The sequence below is a fragment of the Dermacentor albipictus genome, chromosome 10, assembly GCF_038994185.2.
Source record: "Dermacentor albipictus isolate Rhodes 1998 colony chromosome 10, USDA_Dalb.pri_finalv2, whole genome shotgun sequence".
Lineage (NCBI taxonomy): Eukaryota > Metazoa > Arthropoda > Arachnida > Ixodida > Ixodidae > Dermacentor > Dermacentor albipictus.
In genome coordinates, this window is record NC_091830.1 from 15,109,147 (window position 1) to 15,130,176 (window position 21,030).

The 21,030-nt window shown below is 41.6% G+C and overlaps 1 protein-coding gene across 2 annotated transcripts in view; it reads left to right on the forward strand.

Moving 5' to 3' along the window:
- LOC135915833 (serine/threonine-protein phosphatase 4 regulatory subunit 4-like) overlaps positions 1 to 21,030 on the forward strand; it is a 49,400-nt gene that overhangs the window by 25,347 nt on the left and 3,023 nt on the right. Inside the window, exons 13-19 of one of the 2 annotated variants that reach the window (XM_065449016.1) lie at positions 78 to 177; positions 1,128 to 1,247; positions 2,117 to 2,244; positions 5,154 to 5,241; positions 7,122 to 7,173; positions 10,031 to 10,108; positions 11,668 to 16,316. In XM_065449016.1, coding sequence (XP_065305088.1) covers positions 78 to 177; positions 1,128 to 1,247; positions 2,117 to 2,244; positions 5,154 to 5,241; positions 7,122 to 7,173; positions 10,031 to 10,108; positions 11,668 to 11,716 — 615 coding nt within the window. In that variant the 3' untranslated portion in view covers positions 11,717 to 16,316. Of the gene's footprint in view, positions 1 to 77; positions 178 to 1,127; positions 1,248 to 2,116; positions 2,245 to 5,153; positions 5,242 to 7,121; positions 7,174 to 10,030; positions 10,109 to 11,667; positions 16,317 to 21,030 lie in introns of those variants that run through there. The other variant, XM_065449015.1, reaches the window with a different exon arrangement.

The following is a 21,030-nucleotide window of genomic DNA, read 5'->3' on the forward strand; positions in this document are numbered from 1 at the left end:
CTTGCGTAGCTTCCACATGATTGCCTGTTATGTGCAAAATGGAGTATAGTGGGCATGACTCGGCTGGGACTACACAGGGACCACTACCATGTCGACTGGCTGCTGTCCAGAGTCTAGTGGCTTTCCTGCGGCACGGCACCAGCGGTCAAGAGCAACTCCTCGCAGACATCACTCGAGGTACGCCGTTCACTCCTTAACCCCTTAACTGCCAGTTACGAGTTAACTCGTTGACACAGCCAAAGTGCCTTGGTGCCGATAACGAGTTAACCCTTCATGAACTTTCCGCAGTTTTTGCACATGTGTATGGTGTGTGTAGTTTCTTGTAATGTTTACAGATAAATAAGACACAATGACTTGATTTTTTTTTTCAGCAAGACCAGTAAAAATGCAGTGGTAATTCCTACTATCATACTCTTTTTAAAAAGAATTGGCATGAAATATGCAAATCTAAAAACACTCCACACTATAATTTTTTTTTTTCAAAATTTTTTCACAGCAGTTAAGGGGTTAATGACCAACAGCAATGAAATTTTGAGCCATGTAGAACCCCTAGTTTCTTAGAGAATAGAAATAAAGCAGCCTGCATGCAAGTTTTATTTGTAGTTCAAATGCATGCGTGTTGAAAAGCTCATAAAAGTCATTGCATACAACAAAAAATAGGAGTGTATTTTGCAGCACATTTTATTGATGGATATTTCGAAAGGGATATGGTACTAATCTTAGGACTTCAGTTAAGTACACATAACTTTGCTACAACCTGACTTCCAATTTCATAGCTGTAAAATGTGCCGTAACATGAATAATTCGAAAGTTGGTTAGTGAATCTTTTGATCAGATTTCTGGACATTGTGATTTGTCATGTGAGTAATGGGCACCTCTTCTGAGCACTTGCCGAACTGTTTGTATGCTTCATGCGATTTTTAAGTATATGTTCGGACAATAGAATAAGGCAGGTGTTGTATCTGCTCTGTGCAGCATGAAACATAAATGAAATCCTGTAACCCAATGAAAAAAGAAAGGTATATTCTTGTTCTAAGAGAGAGGTATTCATCAAGCGTGCCTTAGGTTTTCTCACAACCTACCCTGTGACAATGACGTTTCATTGTCATTATTGTGTCTGTGTGCAGAGTTGGCGGAGGGACGGAGCTGTCGCAGTCGACTCATGTTCGTGCAACTCTGCGCCCACGTCCAGGACAGTCGACTACTGACGCAGTGGCAGTTGTTGCAACACCTCCACCGACTGGCTGGTGAGGATGTGTTCATGTGGCGTGGGACAACACCGCACTTAAGGCCCAACTGCCGTGAAATATTATACCATGTAAAGAGCCTGGTTTCAGATAATCTCGATGCAGAACAACGTCCATGCAAAACTTTACATTTGAAGCATGAGTAGATACTTCGCAGAAAGCGTAATAAATATATATTTTTCATACAGGAACTGAAAAAACAGTGCCGTTACTGATTGCCTGAACTGCCTACTGAATTGCCTGCAGTGTTCGAAAAGTGTTTCAAGGACCTTTTATATGTATTTAGATATGTGTCACACTTCTCTGCATTGTACACCTCTGGCCAACATTCTTCTCTTGGCAAGCACAGAATCATACATTGCCTTTGTCCTCCAGAGTGTAGGCAGCTGAAAGCTACAGGGAATAAGACTCCACTTCTATATGTGCAGTATTTTCTTACTATGTTTGAAAAGTGTTTCAAGGCCCCTTTAAATGTTTTTAGATATGTGTCGTACTTTGTGCCATACTCCTTTCGTCAATATTCTTCCCTCAGCAAGCATAGCATCATACATCACCTTCATCCTCGTGGTTCAGACAGGTGACAGTTACTGGGGATGAAACTCTGCTCATGTATTTACTGCTGCTGCTACCTTGCCAACTTAAGAAAGTTTTGCATCCTTTAGATTCTAATGTTAATCTGTTTTTTTTTTTCTTGTTCACTGTAAGTTCAGTACTAATGAAATAAGAGCTACATCCCGATTTTACACATTGTTTAGCGAGTTTTCTGATTCCGAAGTTTGCTGGCGAAACAGCAAGTTCTTGCAGGGACACCTTTGTGACCACTTTCTGATCGATTCGTGATGCCACATTGCCATGTTTGTAAATTGCAGCCGAGGATTTGGTGGAGAGCATACGGCGTCAGGCAGGCCGCTGCCTCGAGCAACTGGAACCTCGGTCGAAGGCTGAGCAGCAGTCTGCGACCTCGAATACTCGCCCGGCCACTACTAGGAGGCTCAAGGTGAGAAAAGCTATGCTGTGCTCCGAAAGCGCCGCACAGTAGAACCTTTCATTGATATGCTTTAAAGGTACACTGAAGAAAACACTGAATCTGTTTTGATCGACAAAGTATTCTTTGAAAATTCAATTTTTGTTAGTTTCACAACAATAGGTAGATTGTCAGAAGATAAAATGGAGGTCATATTGCAGTGTTCTCTTAATTTCAGGCTGAAACCCCAGTGCTCCTATGTCAGTGTGACGTCACAAATTTCAAACTATCTTTTCCTATGTGAGCATCATTGGCTCAGTAAAAGTTTGCGAAACTTGCCAAGTACAATCATTATCTCATTTAGAATACAGTGCAGTCCATTTTTACCATTAAACAATCAACTAGGCCTTAACAGACGCCATCAAAATCCAGGACGTGACGGCGAGCTGGCGTGGGACTTACAGGGGTGGTGTCACAACCTGTTTTAAAGCAAATATCTTTAAGGCATTTTTGGCCATCTTCATTGTTGGTTGAAGGTCAGACTCCAAGAAAAACATTCATTCGCTTGCTTGCTGGTTCTTTCTTTCTTTCAATCGCTCACTCATTTCTTTGGACCATTGACTAACATTGAAAATCATCATCAATTATTTTTGTGCAGTTTTTGTTTACGCTGCTTGCTCTGAGTAAGAGTGGCCTGTTTGGTATTGTAGAAGGGTGATTTGCTTATACAGCTGAAATTCTATTGGTAGTGTCCCTTTACTGTAATGCCATTAAACAGGGCAGTCACTGGTTTTCGATGGTGTCGTTGACCTGAAGTTCGCGGAGCCCCCATTGGTTTCCCACGAACATTTTTGCATCCCCACATACCCTACCATTGTTCCGCTACGTGCAGAGGCAGTTTTAAAATTTTGCAATGAAATATAAGTGCTCATACATCAGTCTTATGCGACAAATTTTTAACTACCTTCACATGTTCAGCTCTTTTCAGCAGAGAAAAAGTTCTCGAACCTTCCTAGGTTGGGCCTTTGATTTCTTTATACTGGCACAATGCAGTCCTTCTTTACTAATAAGAAGTAAAGCTGAGTAAATTCTGTCTGCATCAGTGACATCACATCACCTTGTTGAGCATACTTCGGAGGGGGGGTTGTCACCACCAAGCTTTTGTCTGTGTGTTTTTTCCCCTTGCTTGGTAATCCTCCTCCTTTCATTGTAAGACTGGCCGTTTTCCTATTGCAGATTTCTCTATAGTGTTGCTTTAAGAGGAAGCTTTACGTCAGGAGCTCCTGTACAAATGCATGGGAAAGGAGAAACCCTTTTGCTTAGTATCCAGTGTGCGGAATTTGATGAGGTGTGTTGCATATAAAAGAAAAATTTTAAACCTACCAACTGTAGGTAGTGAATACAGTAGACTTCCGTTAATTCAACTCTACTTAATTTGATTTTTCGGCTAATTCGATCCCGACCGATGGTCCTGGTCGGCACCTATACGTTTGTATGGGCCCGAACTTCTGTTATTTCTATCTCAAAATTGGCCTTCGCTGGATTACTCAAACTTGATTGGTCCGTTTCGGATGTGTTGTAAGACTTAGTTGCACATGCAGTATATACGTTACATGCGTTTCCTAATTATGCGTCCATACACGTGCCATGTACAGAGAAGCGGAGAAAAACCATCTCTGTTTTTGGTTAAGCCAATGGAAAAGGAGGTGGTAAGATGAAAGAAACTCAGAAAATCAAGGGGGCATTTAAAGTGATCAAAAGAGCAGGGGGTCTATCTAAAGCCAGGAAGTGCCGGTCACTAAACGTATTAGGCGTCTCAATGCTCATACTTTGACTAGAGACAGCACACGTGCTTGTGTAAACTAGGCGACACGTGCCATATCCTGTAACAATGACACCTTTCCCTACTTTGTATGCTTCACTGCGTGACATGTATGTATTGCGGCGAAGCTACCTTTAAAGGCAAGAACTGCCAAGTGAATCAATGGCTTCTCTCGGCATATTTTTCTGCCTTTTTTGTTTAATTCAAACCACCGGATAATTCTAACAATTTCGTTGGTACCCGTCAGGGTCGAATTAATTCTATAACGCACCTATTGAGACACCTGAAGCAGACAAAATTAATGTACTATTTATTGATGTATGTAGGGGGTGGCCCTTAGATTGGGTGAGGGAACAAATGCGAGTTAATGACATCTTACTTTAAATCAAGAAAAAGAAATGGGCATGGGCAGGGCATGTAATGAGGAGAGAAGATAACCGATGGTCATTAAGGGTTACGGACTGGATTCCAAGGGAAGGGAAGCGTAGCAGGGGGCGGCAGAAAGTTAGGTGGGCGGATGAGATTAAGAAGTTTGCAGGGATAACATGGCCACAATTAGTACATGACCGGGGTAGTTGGAGAAGTATGGAAGAGGCCTTTGCCCTGCAGTGGTCGTAACCAGGCTGATGATTATGATGATGGTGATGATGATGTAGGGGTGGAAATTGCCTAATTTTCGTATTAGCAACCTTTAAATAGTGCATAAACAGATGTCGCATTAACTTGGTGGTTAGTAGATACGGCGAAAGTCTCAGCAAGTCGCTTGTGGGATCTTTCAATGCTCTGCGAACATCCGTGGTCGCCTTTTAATCTCAAGGGTCATGCCAAGAAGCTGCGTTTTCTCAGTCATGTGTCACTTCCGCCGAGTGTAACAGCGGTGTTTTCTTTCCGTTAATTTTTTTCAGGGTCGGTATGGAAAGCGTCTACTTTTGCAACCTTTTCCTGGTGCATCCACTCGTATTTTAAATGTAAAATTTAGTCAAATTTGGCATTGAGGTTGCCTACACCTGCATGTATGAAGCTAGGCTTTTTGTGTGGCCTAAAATTTTGTTCATTTGGCTTAATGCAGTGGTTTCATTGGTGCTCTTCAATGCTTTTATGTAACACCCTGTGTTCACAGGCCATGGCTCTCTGCATTCTCAAGGGTTCTTCATTGGAGCATCATTCCTCTTCAAAAGTACCAGTTAGCGCACGCCATTGGCCAACGGGTGAGTTAGACATGAAGCTCCATGTTTTCTTTCAATTGAGATAAAGTGTTGAATGAGTGCGAAAAGATGGACCAGCCAAAAAAGACTACAAATTTAATCACGTTTCGGCTCCCAATACGGGAGCCTTGTTCACAGTAGAACCCATAACAGAGATACAACGTATTTAAGTACGTTTCAGTATGTGATGCAAGCAGTGAGTGTGCTCCGTGTACCAGTCATGCCAGATTCTCTTCCTTTCTTATATATTTTTTAAATTTCATTATGGGTGTACTAATAGTATGTCATGAATGAAGGCAGGAGAAGCACTTGAGCACAGTGTGGACGAAAAACACTTGATTTATTATGGAAAAAGCACGAATTATATACACCCTGTAAGAACAGAACAGCAAAGTAAAATGGGGCGAGAAAGTTTAAAATTGTAGGTTATGTAGAAATGCTTATGCCACCATCAACTCAAAGTGCCGTAATCCCTTATGCAACTTCACAACTGATGTCATGCTAGCTCATGTTGGAAGTTACCACAGGGTTCAAAATAAATGTTTGAAATGCCTGTAAGAAGTTGAGCTCCATGATAGATTTGGGTTTGGCAGGGTTCTCCCCAGAAATTTTTGAGAGGGTACGCACGCAAATAATTTTTCCTTTTTTTCAGTATGGCTACTCTACCATTTTAATTGGTGCATTCAAAAATTTTGCATTGTAAATGTATTAGTGAAAGGAATGCCTCCCTGTGAGCCAGCTTACCGTGATCGCTAAATGTTGCCGAGATAAAGAAACGCAGTCACCTCTGTCAATATGTGGGAAACGCATGCAGCAATTTGAATCTGTTTGAGTGAACAGGAGCATTTCCTGGGCGCCTGTGGCAACAGTAACGAATCACAGGGCCAATTTTTCATCTTCCCACTTGCTTCTTTTGCTTTTAGTGTTGCAAGGCAAAATGCGGTGCTGCATTCATCTGAAGCTCTGATCTCTCCTCTTTACAACAGTGTAAAGATAGCAGCATTGCACCAATTGAAACCTGTGCAATCAGCGGTGTGAAGGCTCATTCCAAAGAGTGATTTTCTACACAATTTTTGTTGACATTCTCTTAAACAGCAGATTGCACTCTAAAAGTGCAATCTTTTTCAATTTATAATTCAGATTTCTCTCTGATATTTTCCCACAAAATAATAAAAAAAAAGAACTGGAAATCATGCACCTCACAACTTATAATTTTTGAGCCTCAATATTTATCCCATAATTAACATCGACCTGTGGCATAAGTTTGGCATTATGTCTTGTACCAGTTAGTCATTTTACTAATCCTTGCCTCGTAAGTTCCTAGGTTGGAACCATCTTCACGAAAACATCGTAACTATTAATGCTAACAAACTCTTGAGTCAGACATTAGCTAGCATTGCGTAACTTGGAAAAATTTCGTGTTACAAGTGCTTACAAGTGCCCCTCAAAATCAATAAAGGGGCTGACAGGTGGAGTAGCACACTGTAGTATAAAAGTTGTAAACAGAGATAAGATGCCTCAGAAAGGCTGGCCAATGTTTCAATAGAAGAACCATCCTAAAGTTATCAACAGGTATCCTTTATTCCTGTTTGTAATTTTTGTACCGCAGTGTACAAATAAAATTGTAATCTGTTATACTTGCATTTTAATCACAGCTTAGTATACCATAGGTTGGGAGCCCTTTTATGAAGCACTGACATCTTGCTGTAATTGTTCCTTTTGCTTTCTTTGTGCACTGACTGCTCCCTTCTTTAGTATCTGATGGCTCTGAGGGTGACATAGATTGATGAAATTACTTTAAGTTAATTAGCATGACATTGATCTTGCCACTGACCTTTAGGGACTAATACACTCACCAAGAATTTATTCTCTTTTTGTTACAGGCTTAACCGGAAAACAAGAAGATCACTCGTCATCACACGTGCACAAAGCAAGGTAAGATCGATGAAACAGACAGCATTCTCTTAAACAGCAGTTATTTATGCTAAAAATTTGCAAGACATGAAATTAGGGCTTTGGTGCTTTCAAGTGATGCAGGTCCTCATTAGCACAAGGTTCTCTGGTAGCAAAGAGTTTTAACCTACGCACAGACGTATTACAGTTCATAGAAAACTAAAATAGCAGTGACATTGACAGCAGCAGCTGTGGTGGTGGTGCAATCTTGCGGGACTCTCTTCGACCTTGTCTTGGAAATGCTATTGTGTTTATCATTTTTCTTGCTGACAGGAAAAAAAAAAGAAAACTAAACGAATGGTGTGATAACGATATTTGCTTCCAATGACTTTGCAGAAGCAGATAAGTAGAACTCGGACGTTGCAGTTATACTTCTGCGTGCCGTAGTTGAAGTCGCCGCCACAAGATGGTGCTGCACTTGCAGTCGGAGTCTAAATCATCGCACGATGTGCTGTAAGGTGTCCAAAATGTTCAGTTGTCCTTATACATTAAGTCTATGGGGCTAAGGGTGGTGCTGCAGAGCTGTCCAAATATTCAAGCAGGTCCGAATTATCAGTTGGTGACTGTGCAGTGCACGAATGTCTGCGGGCAAACTGCACTACTGGGTTAAACGGTGCACCGACAGGTGTCTTAATCCCAGCACTGAAAATGAGGGTTCACTTGCTCGCACATCGCTCATTGGTCCTTGATGTATGCTCTCACCGTCTTTCCCAGTCTTGAGCATGAAGTCTCAGTCTCACGAAAATGCTAAGAACTGAAGGTGCCCACCTTTTTTGTGCAAGCTATGCGCAGAAGGTGGCCACACACATAGCAACACAGAAAGTTAGCGACGTTGATCGCGCAGTTTCCCACAGAACGAGAGAAAGTGCAAAAGTAGGCTTTGAGAAGCGATGTGGCATACAGGAACAGCTCAACGCTTTACCTTTAAGGTGAAATCATGGGGCTGATCGGCCCCTCTACCCAAGCTGGGAACATGCTTTGCCACGTTTTTGTGCGCCGTAGCTCAAGTTGAGTGCGATAGTACAAGTGTTTGAATTTAACACAGCTCTGAGCATAAGACAGTTTGCTACTGCTTGTTGTGCTTTGCAGTTCGAGTTGGTTGCGAGGTCGATTGGTTGGTTGATTGAATTTGACGTCTGAAAGCAACATCCGAGCGCTCAAAAACGCTCCGATGTTTCTACATGCTCAAAAGTTCATGTAGAAAGGGTGCAGTGAGCAAAAGTTGCAGTTTTCAGTCAGTCAATAAATTAATTGAAATATCTGTCAATTAAATAATCAAATAATCAACCTTGATATTACGCTTATCATTGCAAACGCAGAAAGAGCTCTACAGGGGTTTGCAATAAGATTGAGAATAGTATCAAGCTGGGCAGGTTAGCTTTAGTTCATTTGGAAAAAATGCATAGAATGAAGACAGTGTGAAGACGATAGATAAGGACATGTGCATCCCACTTCCATCATTTCGTTGTCCTTGGTTTTACAGTCGAATCTCAATAACTCAAACTCGAAGAGGCCCGAAAATTTGTTCAGATTAAAAGAAGCTAATTGAAGGAGGGACTTACCGCCAATAGTGCATGTTCACTAAGGCAACACATAAGTGGAAAGTTCCAGGTTTATTCACACATATTTACAAATTACAGTCAGTCTGATTTTCTGTACTCCCTAGGAGATGTATGCCTTTTACTTCCCCCAAGGGCTCAAATCGCCACAGACATGTTCGCAATAGCTCTGAAGGCCTGCCACTGCACTTATTAGGCATATCAGTGCTTGTGCTGTGATAGGAGAAGGCGGGTGCATGCGTGTATAATTAAAGGAAACATTCCATCTCCTGTGACCATTGCCCCCTTCTAATGTTTGGTATGCTTCACCGCCTAACATTGCTTCATTGGGGCGAAGCTGACATTCGGGAGCCGGCATCATGCAATGTGTCATGCTTTCCACGCTCTGAAGCCATTGGCGAGGATTACAAAGATGGAGTCATCGCCATTGCTAACAGCAGAAAATTGTTTCTGCGAAACACACAGCACCAAACAGCAAGAAGCTTGACAGCGAACGTTGAAATAGCTAGGCCTAGCGTTGCCACGGTGTGGCTATGGGTGCCAGCTGATCTGCATGTGAGAGCACCAGCTCGAGGTGGCGAGATAATCAAAATGGTGGTGGTGGTGGCTTCGGCTATTGCCATTTCAGACCTGCGGTCATGGCAAGAAGTCAGAAAAATCTGACGGCAAAGGTGTTTTGTGTTTGAAATTTAGACGTTCTTATATATTGACTCAATGGGGTACATGATGGTGCCACAAAGGCACCCGTATAATTGGGCATGTTCTAAATATTGGGGTCCGGAAAATCTGTTGTTGACTGTACAGGACACCTGTCACGAATATAATTGGTGATTCACACCTGCGCACGCCTGTGCACAAATTTCTGCCACATCTTTCTTTTTTTTTTCATGTACGGCCTTGAGGGGTCTCCCTTAAGCTCTTCCTGTATGGTGGGGTCAGAGCAATGCTAGTCGGAGGCGCACCGCCGTATGATTCAGTGCGCTGCTGAAAGCATTGTCGAAGCACGGTACGTTCGAATTAACCGCCACAAATGCTTCCGTGTTCGAATTGCCAGGCGTTTTCACCCATTGGAGTACACATAACTTTGACGGCACCACAGCATCAGTTCGAATAAACCAAAAGTTGCAATTATGCCTGTTCGAATTAACGAGATTCGCCTATGTGCCTTTTCTACAATGAAGCTTGCCAAAACAATGTACAACACGGAATGTAAATAATGTCACCTATTGATTTTTTTTCTGTCTCCCATTCTCTTTGCAAACCTGTGCATGGCTGAACAGTGCAATGCAGTCTCCAGGGAGACCGGCTGAGAGAAGTCCAACTCCTAGCCGTATTCCAGTTTTGGAATCTGCTTACAGGTGAGTCGAGAGAATTCTGACTTGCCTACATATCAGTTGCCCACTTTGAAATCCGGCAGTGAGAGAGAGACATTCTTTAATAAATGCTGCAGATGTGGTTTCCCTGGACATATGCATGTTACATTGGATGACAGGGGCAACACATGGATTGATCCATTCATACATAGTACACAAGTACACATCATATACAAATACAAAACTGTAACAGGTAACTAAACTATGGTTCAGCAAGGTGATGGTTTGGATTAGTCAGGAGGTAACTAAAGTTGCCTACAGTTACGTAACTAGTTGCCTTGTTACCAGGGTTTCAGCGAGGTAGCCGGGATAACTAAAGCTTCCGGTTGGGGCCAGTATATGTGGTAGCTATGCCAAGAGCAAGTAACAGGGTGCTGGATGCAAGAAAAAAACAACTTTTTTTTATTTCTTACATTTTGCATGCATGCATTACTTGTTCACTATGAACCAATTAGTCCACAACAGAGTACTTGTGAATATTAAGAGCACCTTTGTTGCATGTGAGACACTACCAGCACTGCCGACACGAAGCGGCTCGAGAGACCTGGCATGTAAATTTCAAGCAGCGAAGCATGTCAGTACCTGCATAGTTGGAGAGCTCTTGACAGTAAAGCAAGCAATGACGAGCTTCTGACATCACATAGGCGTTGTGAGGGAAAGCTGGACGTTGGGTGACATGGGAACCGCGTGAGGAAGCAAACACCAGGGTACGCAAGTGAGCTGAGCATTCCGACAAATCTTGTATTAAACACATTCCTTTAGAGATCTCAGTGTGAAGGGACTGAAAGGGAGCCTTCCGTAATTTTTTTCCGCTACCCCTCGTGACATAGTCCTCTCACACCATAATCCTTAAAAGGATAACAGGCATGCTTGTTCATTCCATTTATTGCTGCCATTGTGACATTGAGCTTTGATAAGTCTATGACTGGTCGAGAACCACAAGTGTAGTACCAGAAGTCATCATGTGTTCAGAATCAGAAGGGATATGGAGGAGCGATGGGAGTAACGTGTGGCCAAAGTCACTAGTCTTGGCATTAATTAGGTGTACTGCAGTAAAGTAGTAGTAGTAGTAAACTTTATTTTGTCCGAGATGGGGTTTAGGGAGGAGGGGAGTGGGAGGGCCCATCCTCTTCTTCCTCAGGCGGTGGCCAGGCCTTGCGCTTTGCCAGTGTCTTCGTCCATCCGGACGACCTGGAGTTGGCATAAATTTTTTTTTACTTCTTGTATATGCCAGCGCTCAGCATTCAAAGGGGCTTGGTGTTGGCTAGTCACAATAACAGCTTTACTAAAAATTCTGTTGGTACATGGAAAGGTCACACAAGTCTGCTGTTTATTTTTTTGTGTGTGTGTTTTTGTGTCTGCACACAAGTTGTGGGTTACAAGTTTGGAATGAGTTCCTGTTTTTTGCTCAAGCATGCAACCGAAAAAAAAGAGGAGCAGCACTTATTGGTCAACTTTTTCTTCAGAATTTTGATCAGAATGTAGTGTATTTAAGCTGTCTTAGGATGAAAATGCTGCAGTGTGCTCGTTGGATGCAATCACAGGTGCAGGAGACAGCCTACAGAGACCGTTGGCAAACAACTTCCAGACTGAACCCAGAAACTCGGGCCAGAAGTTGTCCGTTGTGTGCTTTTGCAGCCTGTTCCAGGTGGCTACATATTTTGCCGTGCTTGGATTTGCCGAGTGTGGCTGAAGTGGACGCAACAAAAAAGACTTCTCATAAGTGCTACTGGCCCGTCGTATCGTCACGTTTCATTGGGCAGTTCGTGGATAATGGTTGTAGACAGGTTGGCAGGTAGCGATGGGGACACAAAACGGATCCTTATCGAGCAAGCTTGCATGACCATTGTCACCTATCATCTTGTCTACAACCCAACAGACTTGTGCCATTTTTGTCACCTGTTGCCTTGTCTACAATCGTCACATCCAGTGAGGGAACTGTGGTATCCTGTGGTATCCCGTCGAAGCTACCACAGGAACCAAGTTTGCTCCTTGTTAAGCAAACTTGTTTCACGGTCATCACCTTTTGGCCTGTCTGCAACTGTCACGTTCAGCAGTCATCTTGTTCAAGGTGGCACTACGACAATAGTGAACTTGTGTTTGCTGAAGAAACAGCATAACTCGGTGACAGCATGGTGAGGGGCTGTAAAATTAAATGGCCCGGTGCACATTCAGCCCCTTTTGACACAGCATCACAGAGCGTCCCCATTCAATCATTGGTGACCGCAAGAATCTTCGAAGTGGCCACATACGTCACATACAATATGATAAGGCAGGTCTTTCCTTGCAGTGTTGCCCAGAATAATCGTGACTTAGGAATGATGAATTCGCTGAGTGAATATCACACAAGAGCAACACTGATAGTACTGCAAGGGAAGAAAAGTACAAGGAATATGCACGTAGTGTTATCGTCACCAACTGCGTTGATGGAAGTCGTGTAACAATGTGTCATGCACAGCTCGGAAGAAGTGGACAACACTGCCTGTTCATAATATTTTATTCTGCTGTGCACTCAGTCCTGCTGTTGTGCCATTGTTATAATTGCAAGCTACTGCAATCATGACCTGTGGCATTATTCTTGACCTGAACAACACATTTAATTGATGGCAACTGCAAACAAGATTGTTGGTCGTTGAATCGCATTGCCAAAATCTGTCTATTTATGTGTGTGTCATAGTACATTCCGCAGCAGTCAGCAGTGCTCACATAGACGTGAAAATGTGAAAAAGTGCTTGTGTCACACATACGATCTGGTTAGACAGATCTCTCTTGCTACCATATTGGCAACAACATTCACGAAGTTTTGGACACTGCAGACATGTCACGCGTGAGAGTGACATTCACAACAGTGATAGTACCGTCAAAATGATCACTGGCAAAAAGTCAAGCAGCACATGCATGGTAGCATCGCTCTTTGCTGACACCTAGGGAATACCTGGCAATGCTGAATGTATTGTGCAAAATCAGTGCCTATAGTGTTCAATCAAAAGTGCAGCCTCAAGTGACCAGTTTTGGCGCACTAAAGCATGACCTCGGCATTCATGTTTATAAAGAAATCTGCTTACAAGCATGTACACAAGTGCCGCCTGCGTTAGAGAGGCCATCTTGAAGTTCCTGTGTCGCTTATCTGTGCAACAGAGCGACGCAGAAGTGATCTTGTAAACACATTGCTGCAATCTGTTGGGTCATACTTGCATTGTCTCTAGAAAGCCCAGTTGTGCTTACAGAAGAGACTGCAGTTTTAACCAGAGCGGTGTGTGTGCTTGCAAAAATTTGCGAAGTCTTGTCTAGTTGCTTAGACCAATGCAACAGTGGTGTGCTTGGAGATGTTTAATTGCACTGTTTGCATGTTCTGGCATACTTTTATGAGAGATAGTATGGTGAAGTGCAATACTAAATTTCGCAGTTTTGATAGGAATAGTCCTAACTTTTTTTAGTACTTCACTCGCTATCTCAGTTTCATCAGTCGCTAAAGTATCAATTCATAATAAGAAAGCCCTGCGACATATTTAAAATTTAATAAAGTATTGGGCACGAAGGAACATCTTCAATAATCCCCTTCTTCTAGAATTTTAAAGCTAGAATAAGCAAATGTTGCCTTCGAAATTTGCTTTCTCATCCCATTTTTCCTAGCTCAGGATTTTCGAAGATGAGTTGTCTGCACACTAGTAATCTACAGAATGGTCCTCTAGTTTCTTTGCTGCACTCATAGAAACAATATTTAGGTCAAGTGCTCAAAAAATCCTTATCTAGCATACGGCAAGGCTTCATTGCCATGCTCAAAAAAGTGTGGTAGGGCTTTTGATGAATAATACATTACACATCATCAGTTGGTTGCCAGACATTGATTGTATCACTGATATCACTGAAACTACAATTTGTTGCTTACAGTGTTAAGCTACGAACAACACGAGCCTACATCTCGTGTAAGCAAATGAAAGTATTATTGCTGCGACTTCAATCGTGATTAGACTATGCATGCATCACATAGGATCATCCACTGAATACTCAACCTATGAAGCCTGGGTGTACACTCACAAATTAGCATTTAATGTTCTGTATTTTTACATGCATAACCCCACTCCTACAAATGATACAGTGCCCTCCCTATTACAGTCCTTGAAAGAGGAAGAGGATTGATCTGTGTAATATGTTTTCCCTTTATTTTTAATAAACAATCCAGCACAGTTTCAGGCAAGAATCGAAGTTCCTGAAAATGTATTGCCTTATGTGCTTAGTCATTGGCGCTTTCACTGTTACTTCTCATCGAAGCATAGCACAGGGTTATCATGACAGTGCAAAGCATGTTGTTGCAAAGCTGCACCTGAACGAAAAGTTCTCATATTAGCTGCACTTTGTACTTAGAAGTATAGTAAAAGCAAACGCTGAGTCCGTCTTAAGATCGTTGGAAAGTTTGGGCCTTGTTATACTAAAGTATTGTACGATACGAAAATGCCTTTATTGTATTCAATATTCATTGTAAGCATATGTGCTTTTACGTGGTATTATAATATCTTTGAGAAACAGGTTAAACTTGGTTTGTTGTATCCGGTAATCTGTAGTTGTGTTGTATCGAGGTTAAATCTACCTTTCTAGGAATCTTGCAACATTATTTGTTTTGCACCAACACATTATTTCAGTAGGGAGAAAAATCACAGCTGAATGCATTTTCAAATTGTGTGTGTGAACAGCTGTTATGTAGGTGTCCAATCCATGCCGGCAATCTTGAAAGCCATGCTCTAGAGAGCCTCCCTTGAGCCATAGGCCTGCACGCAGACGATGCCACGCTTGCACAAATAGAGCCAACAGAGTAGTACAATAGGTGGAATCCAAAAACCGACATCTGTGACATATTTCTGGCTCCCGCAATTGCTTCTGCCACATGCAGTGAGCAAAAGCATAGCCTTCGAGATCTGCATTTCTTAAACAGATGACGCCACCATTGGGGTGTAGATTTGGACGCTACCTGTGGGCTATGTAGGAGCTGCAAATCCTTCAGTAGAATTATTAGAAAAAATTTTAAAATTGCATTCTCTTTAATGCTGAAAGGCAGCACAGTAAGCTTTTTAACGCGACATTGTTAAGGGCCCCGTGTCGCAGAAAATCCGGTGTCGGCGGCGTTGTTTGGCAGAGAAAATCATCCCGAATCGCGCATCCTGAAACACGCAGGCCCTCCGCGAGGCGTGTAGGCGTTAATGAATTAAATTAAATGTTGCTCCTCCTCCTCCTCCTCCTCTCAAAGTAAAATGCGTCAGAAAATTTGTAAAGTACCACTTGCACACAACCTACAGACACTATGCCATTGGATTGTAAATTGAATATACGACAAAACATAATTCTGTTGCGGAGAAATTCAAACAAAAAACCGCTTCTCCAGCTGCATTTTGAAGTCTGTCTCGGTAGGAGTGGTGTGCCCTGCTCGCTTCCTTGTGGCATCAGCTAGATGGCACTCGCCTCAGCACATCCGTGGCAGCGGCGCGGCATCCGCCATGGGGGGGAAAGAAAATAAAAGAACCAGAAAGCTTGCCGTAGTGCATAGCTTTCGCTGCCAGCGTTTCCAGGAAAACGTTACGGTTACATAAGCTGCAGTTGCCAGAAAGCGTGAGAAGCAGTCGGGGATCTCTGAATGCTATTGCATTCTAATCTTAAACGCAAAGCTTAAGCATCCTCCAAGTTCTCATGTTAATGTCATTTTGTTGCTTGCATGATTTCAGTCTTTATTAAAAGTCAGGATTTGGACTCCTTTGCACAGTACTTATAAGTTTAGCTTAATATGAGCCTGCAGTTTTCCTTTATTTTTATCGGACTCTTTCGTGTGGGTTGTGCATGCAAAAATACAGTACACCCGGGCGCATTTTCTCAGTGAAGCATTTAATGCTTTACGCCATGTTGGAGTGTTACTACAGTCATGTAGCAATTCTCAGGAACTCCTCCTATTCTTGTGTGTGTGTTTGTTAGTGTATGTGCAAAAAAGGTCTAGTGCAATAGCTGTTGGTGGTTGAGAGTAGCAGTCCTTAGGAAGTGCCTTATTTTGTAAAAAAAAAAATAATGATACGACCATTGTTGACCCTGGCCCTATATGATTGTGGGCATCCTTTACTTGTTGATACTATACACTTTTTAGGAAACAAGGGTATGTTAGACTCTGTAAGCATTCCTTACGTGAAATAAAACATTTCCTGTCTTTTGCCTTGTTGCATGTTTTACTGTCTTGGTAGTATCCATCTTGGTAGGCAACGAGGCTATCATAACTGGGTGGATAAGAAGAACGAAGAATAGATTTTTGGTTAAGGCTTGCTTGTAACGGAGGCCAAATGGCTGTGGCACTTTGCTATGAGGTCAACGGTTCGGTTCGCAGGTGCATTACAATCGGGAAGAAATGCAGAAATGCTCGCCTACTTAGATTTAGGTGCATGCATAACTGCCAACTTCAATGGTTTTTTCAAAAGGTGCTATATTTTGAGAGCTTGTTTACTATTGTTGTATTAATAATTTTACTATTTTTAATTCGCATCCAGTTTAATGCAGAGCCCATTTTGAAAGAATATAAAGTGTGTCGGTGACCAGTTTATCAGAGCACGATTTTATAGATCCATCAAAGGTATTCGAACCTACCTGCAGCAGCGCCAACTCCTAGTACAAATATATAGTGGAAGCCGATACTTCGGCCACCTTTTTGAATATTTTGTGAATAAACTTTATAAGCGTTTTTGTTTGTGGTGCCGTTATTTCTTGCTGCAACTATGTAAACCATAGTGCCCGTTTACATTGTCCCTACAGAACAAAGTCGGTGAACCCGTAACAACAGTCAGCATGTTGAGTAATGAACAATTTTTATCAAATTTTAGCATTTTTCTGCCAGAGTGTTGCTTTGGGATGTTAAACCTAATAATTTAATTTTGGTGAAGGTGTGACTAAAGACTGCAGAGAGTGCCTCAGTAGCACTTTTGTCTTTCGTTCACTGCGAGTGGCATTAAGAGGAAGCTTCAGCTCAAGAGCTCCAATCTAATAGATGGAAACGAAGAAATCTTACTTTTTGCCAACCACTGCACCGAATTCGATGAAATTCAGTGCATTTAAAAGCAAACGTGAAACATCCAGTGACTGTTGGAAACAGATTTTTTTTTATTTACGCCATCAATTTTGTTATACAAGTTGTTGAAATTGTGAAATTTCTGAATATGAGACTGTGATGTTTATAACTGTGTAGCTCACCAATGAAAAAGGATATTGCAATTTTGTAAACTGTACCTAATAATACCTAACAAAATTGATATATTATACACTGCTTTGAAAATTGCTGCTAGTTTACGAGTAGGACTTTTCTGCAAAACTCTTCTAAACATTGTAGCAGTTTCACATAAGTTGTAAATTCATGTAATCAAATTTGTCTGCCTTGTATGCTCTCGGCAGATGCAGTTAACAAAGCTGGGTGTCTGTTTTTGGTGCCGAGTTACGGATTTGTAAACTTACTGCTTAAATTTAAAATTGCCTATTTTCGTTAACAATTCCAGGCCCCGAATCAAAATTCTGGTTCCTAGACTTACTAGGACTTAACTCGTTCTCTCAAACTAAACAAATTCTGTTCAGATCAGTTCGGCGTTTGTGTCGGAAAAGCGTTTATGCGTTTTACATGTATTCGAACAGGAAAATTGGAGTAAGGGCCGAGCTAAAGCTTCCTCTGAAGAGAAAGCCTTAGTTCAAATGAGCGGGCTCCATTATGCAACTGCTGAGCTTGCCTAAACGAAGTATATTGAAAGCGATAGAATTGTGGGCTTGTTAGTAACATGATTTAAACACAGTAACAGCTCGAATAGTGACAGATGCTGGAACTAACAGTGGGCTCCACTTAGACGGAACTTGAAGGAACAGGAACTAAAGTTCCGTTTGTGCGAAAAACATCAAAAACTATGAAAAATCATTTTGATTCAAAACTGTCCAGTGTTTTAATTCCACTGCAGTGCAAAAAAGAAAAAAAAAGACGTTACTGTACTCTAGAATATCGCAGCTTCTTTCACACGAGTTATATCATATGCTGGGAGTTCATATGCCCTGCTTTTTGACCGTCACCATCACAATGAGCAAAGGAACATGAAAACGAGGTAGCATGAACAGCATAGCAGCTGCTAATGCCACCACAGTGCAACTGGTTGATGGGTTGGATTTTTTTTCACAATTTTGCATCGCCATTTGACAATCTTTTTGACTTATTTTGGTTCCATGTGAAGTATGACAGCCAGTCAGGTAGGTGTGCGGTTTCAGTTACAGTTCCATTTGACGAGATTTCACAAAACGATGCATTCCATTTAAACGACGTTTGTTAACATTGTTCCCAATGGTCGCTAACCAGAGTTAGCTTGCTTGTCCTGTTTATCGGCATTTCCGTTTAAGAGGAAGCTTTAGCTCGGGCGCTCCTATCTAAATACATGTAAAAGGACAGTTAGTTTTTCTTGGCAATCACTGCATCGAATTTTAGAAGGTTTGTTGCATTTAAAAGAAGAACTTAAAATCTGGTCACTGTTGGTCTCGAATTTTTGTTTAGGTCCTCATTTTTTAATTAAAAATTGGCAAAAACAGAAAATTTTCAAAAAACGAAACTATCAAGTTTACAACTCTGTAACTTGGCATCGAGAAATGATAATACAATTCTGTGAATTGCATCTAATAGTACATCTAAAGCAGACAAAATTGATATGTTACACATGAATCTAAAAAAAAATAGTGATATGTAAATACAGCTTTTGCAGAACCTTCGTACACAATGTAACAAATTCACATAAGCTGTAAAATGACATATCGAATTTGTCCACTTTTAACGGTCTAATGGATGCCATTTACAGAACCACGATATCTGTTCTTGATGCAGAGCTATGAATTTGTAAACTTCGTGCTTCTATTTTTTTCAAACTTTCGAATATTTCAAAATTATTTTAATGTAATTCGGGATGTAAATCGAAATTCCGACCAGTCACTAGTATTTAACTTTCTCTCTCACATGCAACAAATTTCATTAAGATCGGTCCACGGGTTATCTCAGAAAAACATTTTTGTGTTTTACGTGTATTTGAATAGGCCGCGTCGGAGTTGGGCTCGAGCTAAAGCTTCCTCTTAAGGATGTTTCCTTTATCCATAGTCCCTGTACATACCAGGTGGTTCTTTCTTTAGTTTATTCGAGATTGCTTACAAAAAGTGTTCAGCTGTGCATCACTTGTCCGACAAATCTCAACTTCCAGGTAGCTAACTACAAAAGCTTATTGTGTCAGACACAAGCTTTCTTCAGGAAAACCTTGCAGTTTTATATTAACAGGGCACGTACAGCCGCCTTGAAATCTAAAGTCTCTGCCATCTCTCAGTCCTTGGGCAACGTATTTTCTCATCAAACAAATTAGAATAACTAATAGTGTCGTACTTTCATTGACCACTTCTGTAATGCCGTGCAGGGTAAGGCGATTTCAATCTGAGTCATCATTTCTGACAACAAAGTGATAAGCTCTTTTTGCAGGACAGCTAAATTCTGACGACGTTGTGTAGAAGGGTTCAAGGTTCGTCATTAGGATGATGTTGATGAGTTATAGTTGTTACAAACGATTGGCATCCTTCACCATTCCATGAAATCGAAACTTTGAGTGAAGACAATTGTTGAGGAAACACGAAAGGCTGTCTTTTACCATGAGTTTCCAACCAGATTTTCATCATTCTTTTTAGATGTTAATTCCGTGTTTTCAGGTGACTATGTTTGCTGTGCATACTTCTTTTCATGGAAAAACAAGAGCCCTTGCTCTATGACTTGGCCCACTCAAAGGCTGCTAAGCGAAGTGCCTGCAACCGGCCCTGCACAACTGATGCATGCATATGATGCAGGCAAATTTTGAGTCAGATCACCAGGCTTTCAAATGCCGGCTTCCCTCAGACGTTCTTGAATGCAATGTTTGGGTCCCTGCTACAGAAGCTGAAAACCAGCACTGCGTGTGCAAACTCTAGGGAAAAAGAGGCTGAAAAACCAGAAGTGGTGCCCTACGTGCACTGAGAGAGGCCCAAGCTATGTCATTTGCTTTGTCATCTTAGCTCTCAATAAGTCTGCAGTCATCACTCGCACATTGCAGCTGCAAAATCACTTGGGCAGTGCGCTAAAGGGGCAAGATACCAGGCCTCTCCACTCTTGCAGAATATTTTCTTTTAAAAGAAACTGTCATACCACAGTATAACTGTAGCCCCTGCCATTCTTGCAGTTGGGCTACAAGGCTGGGCAGACGTTAGCGGCAAGAAAAAAGTTCAGTAATAATTTTGTTAATTACCTGAAAGGTGCTAATTAACTCTTCCGTTATTCCCCCGTAGGGCACATATGTTATTGCAAATTAAAGCAGAGAAGCAGTACAGTCGTATTTGCTTAGCAGAAATCCTACGACCTGGGCAAAAATGACTGTGCATTTTTGTGTGTTCCATAAAACTCGCTTGTGGAAGCTTTGCTTAGCACAAGATTCTTGGCAAAAGCATGGAAGCTTTTCATGTAAGAAATGTTCTGATTGCATTAGCTATATTTTCATCACATTGTATTATTCAGAAACTTCCTTTTTCAAAAATAGCTTTCATGGCAAAGTTGCAGTTACGTTGTTACCAAGGTCTGTGTTGTTTAAAACTTTTGACACAGTTAACCATTATCTCCTATTGCATAAATTAAATGTGTTTAGCATTGCCCATGCAATAATTAAATGGTTTCAAGCTTTCCTTAACCATGTTCAAATTGTCGCTACCAATGAGGCGTCGCCTATGACGCATGTCCAATCTGGAGTTCCGCAGAGATCTGTGCTGCAGCCATTGCTGTTTCTAATACTAGTAGTATGTATATAAATCACCTGCCTCCAAAAATCTCCTCTAAATATTAAGCACCCTACATATCGCATAATTAT